We start from the raw sequence: 12,366 nt of genomic DNA, 5'->3' as shown, positions 1-12,366 counted from the left end.
GGGTCTGGATGCAAGTTCACTTTTTGGACACATCCCATCTCCAATACACATACACATTTATTAAAACAAGACGCATCAACTTCAAAACATTATGTAAATATAGTTGGCGATGAAAACTTAAGCAGTAGGTCAAAACTTAATATTTAAAATACAATACAAAATAATTCTAGTATTTAAATTGCATTCCGTAAGGCTAACATTCTGGAAGTTTTTTGTCAGTGGATAACAGCCCAAATTCACATAGCCTGTCCTGTGCCATTGAATTTCTCAAATGCTAAAGTCAAAGTTGTGGTTTAAAAATAAAAAAGCAGTGTAAACCTCTGGAAAACTGACAGAAAACCTGTAGTTAAAAAACACATTTCAAGGTTTGTTTCATGAGCACCAAATTATTTTCTTGTTCTTCATTAAAAAGCAGTGATTATTTGACTCTGACATTATTGCTGCCATTAATTATGAGTGCATATCTGTTTTTCTGATTCTTTGTGTCTGTTGCTAGTGCTCCACTTACTGCATTTTTTGAGAAACGGTTTAGGTAGGTAGAGAGTGTCATACAAGATTATTTCTAGTTTTCTAATTTGTGACTCAAATTCATGGTAAATAGATTACTTCAGGTATTATTTTTTTGTAGATTGGTAGGGTTGTTTTATTTATCTTTAAGTAGTGCAGAAGGTTTAAAGTTCACAGATTTTACACTTTTCCCTGTAAAGATCACTTCACACAATATTTACATGTTCCTCAACTTCTGTGTGAGCAAGAGATAGAATATGCTGTCCAGTTTCCTTTTGCTGACATAAAAAGAGGAAATTGGTATTCAGAAATTTTCAGGGCTTCCTGCAACAAAATGTATATCCTGAGGGGAAGGAGGGGCCGTATTTGGGAGACGAACACTTCCTGTGCAGCTGACAGGAGATCTGAAGTAATTTCCTTCAAAATTCCCCCGTTTCAAAAATGCAGGTCCTTTAACAAGGCAGTGCTGGACATTATTAATATACAAAAGATTTGCAAGGGAGGTTATAATTCCTCTATAGCAGGACCGGAAAGTCAGAGGGTTGATAAGAGAATTCTTGGCTTTAGCATGAAAGGTAGAGGTATTAAAATAGCTCAGTGGTGAAGGAAAGAAAAAGCTAAAAAAATTAAAAAGAGTATCTCAGCTGCAGCTGAGAGCACTAAACAGCTAGTGTAAAGAAATAAGGATGTTTTTTTTGTTTTTTTACCTGCAAAGCTTCACTAAGATTCAGTCGACTTCCATCCACAATGGCAAAGGGCAGTATGTGCTTAAAGTGTCCGGGATTTTCTTTGTTGTGTTCAATATCTAGAGAAGGCAAGACACAGACAATCTGGATATGACATCATTCAGTCAATTAAAAATAAAAACATTCCATCAAATTATTTTAATCTAAATGTGTCACTCTATATCTACAAAATGAATGCAGAATGCTAAACTGCTAAATCTGGTTGAAAATATGGTTCCATTTTCCTTTGATACAATCACATTTAATTTGATATGGCACCCTTCTCAACAACTTATCACAGATTTAAACAAACAAGTAGTGTTGAGGATGGAGTGAGATTTTACAGTAGTAGGGCAGAATCAATCGACTGAAGTCTCATGGTTCTGCATCACCCGCATTGATCCAGATTATAGCAAGTAGTCAGTTTTTCAGAAACAAGCATAACAGTGCAATTACCACCCTCCCCCCACCCAATTATTATTACTAGTTGTATTACTATTTTCATCAACTTTATTTGTGTTGACTAATCAATAAAAAATATATTCCAGAAGGATTTTTAGTCAGTATAGTTGTTCCTCCCCCAGTGACTACAAATATTAAAAATTAGTATGCATGATTTAAATTAATTTTACTAAATCTTGTTAAGTCAAAGGCTAATAAAGTATATTCATCACAGTAGGAAATTTACATAACATGTCTAAACCACCTACATACTAAACATTCAATTAAAAAAATATATACTTGAAACTGCTTTTCTTTTAATGAATGCATTATAATAATTATTTAATTTTTTTAATTAATGATGGTCAAATGTGCAAAGATCTTAATCTTTGGCTGGCTGGAGTGGCTACAGGGGATAACAATTGAACTTGATTATATATATATATACACTCACCTAAAGGATTATTAGGAACACCATACTAATACTGTGTTTGACCCCCTTTCGCCTTCAGAACTGCCTTAATTCTACGTGGCATTGATTCAACAAGGTGCTGAAAGCATTCTTTAGAAATGTTGGCCCATATTGATAGGATAGCATCTTGCAGTTGATGGAGATTTGTGGTATGCACATCCAGGGCACGAAGCTCCCGTTCCACCACATCCCAAAGATGCTCTATTGGGTTGAGATCTGGTGACTGTGGGGGCCAGTTTAGTACAGTGAACTCACTGTCATGTTCAAGAGACCAATTTGAAATGATTCGACCTTTGTGACATGGTGCATTATCCTGCTGGAAGTAGCCATCAGAGGATGGGTACATGGTGGTCATAAAGGGATGGACATGGTCAGAAACAATGCTCAGGTAGGCCGTGGCATTTAAACGATGCCCAATTGGCACTAAGGGCCAAGAAAACATCCCCCACACCATTACACCACCACCACCACCAGCCTGCACAGTGGTAACAAGGCATGATGGATCCATGTTCTCATTCTGTTTATGCCAAATTCTGACTCTACCATCTGAATGTCTCAACAGAAATCGAGACTCATCAGACCAGGCAACATTTTCCCAGTCTTCAACTGTCCAATTTTGGTGAGCTTGTGCAAATTGTAGCCTCTTTTTCCTATTTGTAGTGGACATGAGTGGTACCCGGTGGGGTCTTCTGCTGTTGTAGCCCATCCGCCTCAAGGTTGTACGTGTTGTGGCTTCACAAATGCTTTGCTGCATACCTCGGTTGTAACGAGTGGTTATTTCAGTCAAAGTTGCTCTTCTATCAGCTTGAATCAGTCGGCCCATTCTCCTCTGACCTCTAGCATCAACAAGGCATTTTCACCCACAGGACTGCCGCATACTGGATGTTTTTCCCTTTTCACACCATTCTTTGTAAACCCTAGAAATGGTTGTGCGTGAAAATCCCAGTAACTGAGCAGATTGTGAAATACTCAGACCGGCCCGTCTGGCACCAACAACCATGCCACGCTCAAAATTGCTTAAATCACCTTTCTTTCCCATTCAGACATTCAGTTTGGAGTTCAGGAGATTGTCTTGACCAGGACCACACCCCTAAATGCATTGAAGCAACTGCCATGTGATTGGTTGGTTAGATAATTGCATTAATGAGAAATTGAACAGGTGTTCCTAATAATCCTTTAGGTGAGTGTGTGTGTATATATATATATATATATATATATATATATATACACACCGATCAGCCATAACATTATGACCAACTGCCTAATATTGTATAGGTCCCGCTTTTGCCGCCAAAACAGCACAGACCTGTCGTGGCATGGACTCCACTAGACCTCTGACGGTGTGCTGTGGTATCTGGCACCAAGATATTAGCAGCAGATCCTTTAAGTCCTGTAAGTTGTGAGGTGGGGCCTCCATAGATCAGACTTGTTTGTCCAGCACATCCCACAGATGCTCGATTGGATTGAGATCTGGGGAATTTGGAGGCCAAGTCAACACCTTGAACTCGTGATTCATCAGACCAGGCCACCTTCTTCCATTGCTCCGTGGTCCAGTTCTGATGCTCACGTGCCCATTGTAGGCGCTTTTGGCAGTAGACAGGGGTCAGCATGGGCACCCTGACTGGTCTGCAACTACACAGCCCCATATTCAACAAATTGCGATGCACTGTGTGTTCTAACACCTTTCTATCAGAACCAGCATTCACTTTTTCAGCAATTTTAGCTACAGTAGCTCGTCTGTTGGATCGGACCACACGGGCCAGCCTTGGTTCCCCACGTGCATCAATGAGCCTTGGCCGCCCATGACACTGTCACCACTTTTCCTTCCTTGGACCACTTTTGATAGGTACTGACCTCTGCAGACCGGGAACACCCCACAAGAGCTGCAGTTTTGGAGATGCTCTGACCCAGTCGTCTAGCCATCACAATTTGGCCCTTGTCAAAGTCGCTCAGATCCTTACACTTGCCCATTTTTCCTGTTTCTAACACACCAACTTTGAGGACAAAATGTTCACTTGCTGCCTAATATATCCCACCCACTGACAGGTGCCATGATAACGAGATTATCAGTGTTATTCACTTCACCTGTCAGTGGTCATAATGTTATGGCTGATCGGTGTATATATATAAGTTGTGTAAAATGCAGGGCCCTGGGAATTACATCAAACACCTATAAGGCCGAAGAAGTTTAACCTTGTCTCTACATTAAGAATGTAGAAAAAGTAAGTGTGGCTCCAATAACTCTCCATGGAGTTGAACTGGACCTCACCCTTTATTCAAAGCAGATGCTTCTATTGGATAAGCCACTGGGAGTCAATTGTATTGGGGGGGGGGGGGGGTTGACTGCTGACACAGCAGAATTGGGCTTGCCTTGTGTTTTGTACATATAGTATTGTTTTACATTCTACAGTGAGTTTCTGTTCAGCAGCTTTCCCGAAGAATTAAACACTGGCCCAAGGTTTCTTTGCAATTCCGAAGTACTTTAATATACCTTACAGAAACACCTATTGCCGCTTTCTGTTGAATACCACTATTCCCTCAATTTACGGTTTAACAAATGTGTATGTGTGGCTACAAGCCATATGTTGTTTAGGCATTTATAACCATTTCTTACCAGCTTTGACGATAAACTTATAGAAACAGTATTGTATGGTTATGTAATGCCTTACATGTAAGTTATATGAATACACAAGGAAACAACTATACACACATATACAGACAGGTGACAAATTAAAGGAAAAAGCAACAAAGAGTCTCAGTAAGGTGTTGGGCCACCAAGAGCTGCCAGAACAGCTTCAATGCTCTTGGCACAGATTCTAAGTGTCTCTGGAACTCTAATGGAGGGATGGACACCATTCTTCAAAAATATATTCCCTCATTTGGTGTTTTGATGATGGTGGTGGAAAGTGCTGTCTAACACATTAGTCCAAAATCTCCCACAGGTGTCCAATTGGCTTGAGATCTGGTGACTGCAAAGGCCATAGCATATGATTCACATTCTTTTCATACTCATCAAACCATTGAGTGTCCCCTCATGCTCTGTGGATGGTGGCATTGTCATCCTGGAAGAGACCACTCTTATCAGGACAGAAATGTTTCAGCATAGTTTAAAGGTGATCACTCAGATTAACTTTGTAATGATTTGCAGTGACCCTTCCCTCTAAAGGGACACGTGGACCAAAACCATTCCAGGAAAATGCCCCCCAAAACATAACGGAACCTCCGGACTCCTTCAATGTAGGGGTCAAACAGTCAGGCCTGTACTGTTCTCTTGGTGTGCGCCATACATGCATTTGCCCACTTGTCGAGAATATGGTGAAGGATGACTCATCTGGCCATATCACTTTTTTTCACATCTCTGTAGACCAGTACCTGTGGTGCCCCAATAATGACCCCTCTTTCAAAGTCACTTAGATCCATTCCTCTTGCCATCTTGATCCAAAATCAAGGTCAAACGGGCCTGCTCAGCATTTTTATACATACCACAGAGCAAGATAGGATGTTAATTGCTTAATTTATTGTATCATGCAGTACACCTGTTTGTAGGCATCAGCATTTGTTATGTTCCTCCACTCATTTATTCAGGTTTTTCCTTTAATTTGTCACCCATCTGTATATACACACATATATTAGTTGTTTCCTTGTAACCTGCTTGAAATTCCCAAGCAAAATGTGTCTTTAGTGCATGAGACCAAGGCAACACAGTGATGCAGTTAGTGCAACTGCCTCACATTTTCTGGGACTTTGGTTTGATTCTGGCAATGGGTGTCTGCCTGTGTGGAGTTTGGCTCTGTAGGCATGCTAGTGTAGGGTGTGCACTGCCCTGAGATGGGTATATTATGTACCACCTGCATGTACCATGCCATGCAACCTGTGCCTGGCACATTAGGCTCAGGGTCACAATAACCCTGTAATGGATTAAGCAGTTACTGATAATGGATGGATGGATTAATTTTATGCACACAAAAAAGCACACATACTCAAAATAAAATAAGCATGAACAATCCATAATCTCCTGGGGTCCAAAAACCATGGAAATGGTCAAAGCAATGTAGTGATGTTGTACAAAAATATGCATAGTCAGTTTCGTTGGTTTTTAATATAATTCATTATTTTAGCTGAGTATTTGGTTTAGCACTGAATTTTTATATATATACACACACATTTCTTTTAAAGATAGTCTATTACAAAAAACTAAATCCTGCGTACCAGTATTTCAAAACATCCAGTACTGAGAGGGCATTTTAACAGTAACATTCAACACCAACACATGCTTTCCAATTTGCGATTTAAAAAACTTTTCTGTTCTAAAGTTGCCAAAAAAAAAAAAAATGTATAGTGGATTCCAACACAACTCTTTGAAAGCAAAATAAGCATCAGGAAATTGAGGATACCTACTTGTGTCCGAGTGAGCCAGTGCAGAAGACTGGTCAGAGCTGGACAGTGCAAGATCTCCGGGACCAGCGCTTTCAAAATGAGCAGGATTTGTACTGATTACCAAACGTGTCTGCAAATCCGTGTCTTCTTGTAATCTTAACTTGTTGTTGTTGAGTAACGTCAGTGTTGCAGAAGCTGTGCCACTTATTATTGCCCTTTCTAATAAAACCAGGCTAATCCAACAGCAGGCTAAACAGGGCATCGGAAAGTAACGGAGTCTCATCTTCAAAATAGCACTAAACGCATTCCCTGTACTGGGGGGACATTTTCCGTATGTCTTCGGGTTTCACTTGTGAAATTAATACAATCAACCCAATATAGCTTAGTCCTGTTAGAAGCAAGTTGTTTGTCGCATATTGAGTTTGCAAGGTACCGATTCAGCAGGTAGATGCGCCTTTAACTTTAGTCACCTGTTAAATATTCCTGCGGATTTAAAATATAAAAATAAGAAGATCCAGTAGCAAGTCATCGCCAAACCCACAAATGCGCAACGACTTTCAGATATGTAGTGTTTCCAGAAAAAGGTGCTTCATTACGTCCACAGATCCCTTGTCCTCAAATCAACCACACAAAACATGAGGGTCAATACTGTTTAAATAAAGTACACTTTCAGCGGACAAAACCTTCGCCGTCTTGTAGAAGTGCTTCAAGTCACCAGATTGGTTTCCCTGTAATGGCATTCAAACTTATTTAAATGTATAACTTGTTGTTTCCTACACTGTTAGCTTGCACTTGTAATCCTAATTGCTTGATATTTGTGATCCCTCCCGTCGCTCCTGTGATGAGGAAGCAGTTTTACTGGTTTATTGCGCTGCTTTAATTGTGTGTGCTCCGCGTCTTAGGAGGAGGGACTTCCTTCAAATAGTTAACTCTTCAGTGCCCGGGCGCTGTCCCTATTGTGTCCACTAAGCTGTATCACATATTTATTATTATTATTATTATTATTATTATTATTATTATTATTATTATTATTTACCTCTGATCGTCACAAGTGGCTGGTTATACTTTAAAATTGGCAAGAACACTTTCTGCTATTGTTTGGTCTCGTCTCAAGAGATGCACTGTGTATAGCAGCATTAAAAAAAAAAAAAGACTGGTGCAAAATGGTGCATAAGTTAAAATACTTTGTGCTGTCAAACCCCTGTAGAAAAGGTGTGTATAGAATATTATGGTTACTTGATTTAACACATATATCTTGTTTAGTACTTCAAATTACATGTTTCTTTTCTTAAAATATACGAGACCTGTCATTGACTGGTACATATATATGTGTGTGTGTGTGTGTGTGTGCATGCAACATTTGACATGTCAAACCCTATGAGAGATCAGGATAAATGAGGAGGAGGTTCTAAAGGGATTAGCAGAATTAAAAACAAACGAATTACCTGGGCCAGATGGTATATTTCCAACAGTACAGGACATTAGGGAAATTATTCAGGGATGGGAAAGATACATCAAAATGTGTTTAAAATAAGATACCAAATACCTTAATTTTAAGTGTATCAAAATAAACTACAAAATACAGAAGCCGCCACACCATGTATCAAAATGAACTACTGTATTTTTGTATTTTAAAATTACTAAAAATACTTTTACAAGGGAGAATGAAATCACTTTGCAAACCTTCCTTCTATCGGCCTATTTAATCTATCCCTTCACCAGTAAACTGACACAGCTGATTAAGTAGACAATGTTTGATAGCAACAGCTTTCCTCTGCCCAACAAGTCGTGCGATAAATCTGACATATGCAACCAGTTAACAGATCAAATATTCACATATCCCTTAAAGGGCCTTTGCTTTTTCTATTCTATATTAATGATCTGGACTCTGGGATAGTCAGCAAACTTGTCAAATTGCAGATGATACTAAAAAAGGTGCCTCAGCAGATACAATCTCGGCAGCACAGGATATTCAAAGGGACTTTGGGCCGACACCTGGCAGATGAAATTCAATGTGGACAAGTGCAAGGTAATACATGCAGGTAACTAAAATGTCCACGATAATTGCACTATGGGAGGAATAGAACTAGATGAAGTATCGCATGAGAAAGACCTAGGAGTCTATGTGGACTCCTCACTTTCTCCATCCAAACAATGTGGGGAAGCAATCAAAAAAGGCAAACAGAATGCTAGGGTATATTGTCAAAAGTGTAGAATTGAGAACAAGGGCAGTGATGTTCAGACTGTATAATGCACTAGTTAGACCTCATCTGGATACTGTGTTCAGTTCTGGGCTCCACACTTCAAGAAAGATATCGCTGCTCTAGAGGCATTTCAGAGGAGAGCAACCAGACTAATTCCAGGTCTGAAGGGAAAGCCCTACTCGGAGAGACTGAGGGAACTGAACCTTTTCACCCTGGAACAGAGGAGACTATGTGGGAACTTGATTAAAGTCTTCAAAATCATGAAAGGCATCGACCACATCAAATCAGAGGAGCTTTTCCAGATCAGCAGGAATACATGCAAAATGGAAAACAGAGGAGACACTCAGTGTCATGTAATGAAAGATATTGTCTTAATTTAGCAATATTTAGCAACTGGATGAAAGATGATCTTGACACATTCTGCATGTGTGATTCAAATTAGAGGTATGGGTGGCAGATGACACCCAAGTTCCACACCATCTCTTTGGGGTGAAGTTAAAGTTAACATTTTTCAATCTTATCAATGTATGTTGAGTATTTAGATTTTTCCCGTCAGATTTTGATCTCAGACAGGCAAGAAAGTAGTGCGTGTATAACTATGGTGCTATATCCTGCAGCACTTAACCTCAAATAAGTCTTAGCAGTTATTACTAATCTGTACTGTATTGGAGTCTGTTTTTACTTATAGCTGATATCTTATAACAGATAACTGACTGACAATATTTTCTAAGTGGAGTATTAGGATATTTGTGATGGTCAATTTTGTCAAAAACGGTGCATAAATCTCGTAAAATAATAACAGTAACATGCACAAGATCAGAAGACTAACTGTGACATTCCCTGCCTTACAGTTCATTATTTAATTATCAGTCTCTGTCTCTCAGTTCTCTCCACACCTGCTCTTCATTCCCCACTCATTAGCCCAGTGGTTCCCAAACCGGTCTTGGGGGATCCCCTATCCTGCTGGTTTTTGTTCCAACCGAGCTCTCAATTACTTATTTGAACCCTTAATTGAACTAATAATTTCCTAAATCACAGACTTTTCATTATTTCAAACAGTAGGGGTTTTAAGTTAATTATAGAATTATATTAAAAAACGTATTGAAGAAACAACAATTTTCTTACACAATTTAAAATGTAAAATCTAAGCAGATTGTTACTTCAATTAAGGTTCAATTAAGTAATTGAGAGCTCGGCTGGAACAAAAACCAACAGGGTAGGGGGTCCCCCAGGACCGGTTTGGGAACCACTGCATTAGCCCTTTGTATTTACCCTTGTATGTACAGCCCTTTGTTTCCAGTCATGGATGTGATGTCATTGTTTGCATTAGTGCTACATTTCTGAGCATGTTATTTCTTGTTGATCAGACCTCTGCCTTTCCTTGTTGCGATACACCTTTCTTGATTCACCTATCTTAGTCCATTTACCTGATCCCTGACCATTGTTTCCACGCTTGTTTCCCTGACAATGCCTTTGGATTGCCCCCACACACCTGTTTGTCCGCCCTTGACCTTCTGCCCGGTTTTTAGCCTTTTACTACTACTTGTGTCCTATCCTCCCCAAGTCTGTCTTACCATGTCTGACATGACAGTAACAAATAATTTAACAATTTCAACAGGGCCATTCAGCACTATGGCAAACTTAAAAGTACATTTGGATCTGCATTCTTTTTTTTTTTACCTACAGCAACAGAGAAGTGTTCATAATCTGTATTGGTAGGGAATTAATGGCAGAGATTCCTTTAGCTGTTTAGTAGAAATGGGGTTGAGTGCACAGGTAGTGTTTTTCATTTTAGTAATTAAAGAAGCTGGTGATTAACTAGGTTTAACAAGTCCAAAGTAGGCTGAGGCAGAGTAGGGTTGGAGGTGTAAGCTATATATGTGAGGATGATTCAATTTCTATATGCTTTTTGTTATCAGTCACTTTGCTGTTGATTATATGATCCATAAAGTCATCACAAGTGAAAGTGTGAAGAATGACCTCTGCAAACTATACCTGCTCATTGTTTAGTGTACCTATTGTGTTAAAAAGAAGGCTGGGGTCATTCTAAAAGACCTGAGGTCTTGTCAGAATTTTAAATACAAGAAATGACATATCAACTCGTGTTCAAATATATATGAATATGTATATATTTATTTGAATAAAATATATATAATATTGTGTTGTATAGCTTTGTCTCTCTCTCCCTCCCCTCCCCCTGCAGCCACTTTTCTCTGTCTGGTTCCATGTGCAAAACACATTGAACCACTCTCTCCCCCACAGTCCTTTGCACATCCCAGAAACAGTGACATCACCCCCGCTGCTTGGTAACCCTACACTCCAAAGGAGGAAGAGGAAGTAGAGAAGCGAGGGCTGAACCAATCCACATGCACATCCGGGACACTGCCCTGACTTTATTCACCTTTTGTTTACAACTGTATAAAATACAAACCCAGAAGAGAACTGTAAGCTGTTTGAACACGAGACTGACTCGCATTAGCTCTGTTTTTCTTCCGGGCCGGCCTGAATAAAGACTTATTTTCCATTTGCAACACAACTCCTGTGCTGCCATTGTCATCAATTTAAGAGGGTTTCTTCACATTCTAATTAGAATAGTAGGCAGACCTACAGCTGCTGCTCTAGAGGCAGTTCAGTGGAAAGCGACCAGACTAATTCCAGGTCTGAAGGGAATGTCCTACTCGGAGAGACTGATTGAACTGAACCTTTTCACCCTGGAACAGAGAAGACTATGTAGGGACTTGATTCAAGTCTTCAAAATCATGAAAAGCCTCGACCACATCAAACCAGAGGAGCTTTTCCAGATCTGCCGGGACACAGGGACCCGGGTACACAAATGGAAATTGGAAAACGGAAAACAGGAGACACTTCTTCACACAGAGAGTTGTCACAATCTGGAACAAACTCCCCAGCAATGGGGTTGAAGCCGACAATTTGGAAAATTGAAAAATAGACTGAATAGACACTATTAAATGGACACCAAATGAGCATGATGGGTCGAATGGCCTCCTCTCGTTCGTAAACTCTCTTATGTTCTTAACTTTTAGATCTAAAGTAAACCTTTCTAAATCATAAATCCCTCTTCTTCCGCCTCCTCCTCCCTTCTAAATCTAGAATCCACTACACTACAGCAGCTAAGAATTTGAGAGTAACCCTTGACCCACTTTGTCCTATTCCAGTCAACCATACTTTTATTAGCTTTCTCATTGTACTAATATGCTAGCTTCTACTCCTGATACCTCCCTCTACTGCTTCAGCACTTATCATCTTACTTGATATTTATATTTATACTTGATCTATCCTTCTGCACACATCAGGGGAGGCAATTTGTACTATATTTTGTATTATAGTATGGCAAGCTTTTGAGAAATGTTTCTAGTGACAACTAATGCCTTGGTTCCAATGGCTTAAGTGTCCATTTCGTGCCGGACACGTCCCAGAGCTTTTCTTGTAAAACCAGGCCGTTGTGAAGTCCATCCTCTCTTATGGGAGGAGCAGAGCGATTGTGGGTTTGCTTGTGTTTCATTTTAAAAACATAGACAGAGAACAACACTACAGCGATACAGCCTGACGTGAAAAGGACTTTTGTGTCTATTTTATTATTTGTGCTTTACATGATTGTAAACAGAGTAATAAATACACG

The 12,366-nt window shown here is 39.6% G+C and overlaps 1 protein-coding gene across 3 annotated transcripts in view; it reads right to left on the bottom strand.

Moving 5' to 3' along the window:
* The window catches only part of adam15 (ADAM metallopeptidase domain 15), a 105,403-nt gene extending 98,011 nt beyond the window's left edge, over nucleotides 1-7,392 (bottom strand). For all 3 annotated transcript variants that reach the window (XM_066721643.1, XM_066721644.1, XM_066721645.1), the window contains exons 1-2: nucleotides 6,544-7,392; nucleotides 1,215-1,312 (exon numbers count right to left, since the gene is read on the bottom strand). In XM_066721643.1, the coding sequence (XP_066577740.1) occupies nucleotides 1,215-1,312; nucleotides 6,544-6,805 (360 nt within the window). In that variant the 5' untranslated portion in view covers nucleotides 6,806-7,392. The remainder of the gene's footprint in view (nucleotides 1-1,214; nucleotides 1,313-6,543) is intronic.
* Between the last annotated feature and the right edge of the window lie 4,974 nt (nucleotides 7,393-12,366).

Source organism: Amia ocellicauda, chromosome 14, assembly GCF_036373705.1.
Source record: "Amia ocellicauda isolate fAmiCal2 chromosome 14, fAmiCal2.hap1, whole genome shotgun sequence".
Lineage (NCBI taxonomy): Eukaryota > Metazoa > Chordata > Actinopteri > Amiiformes > Amiidae > Amia > Amia ocellicauda.
The sequence above is the reverse complement of the archived record's forward strand: the minus strand, read 5'-3'. Positions and strand labels throughout refer to the sequence as shown.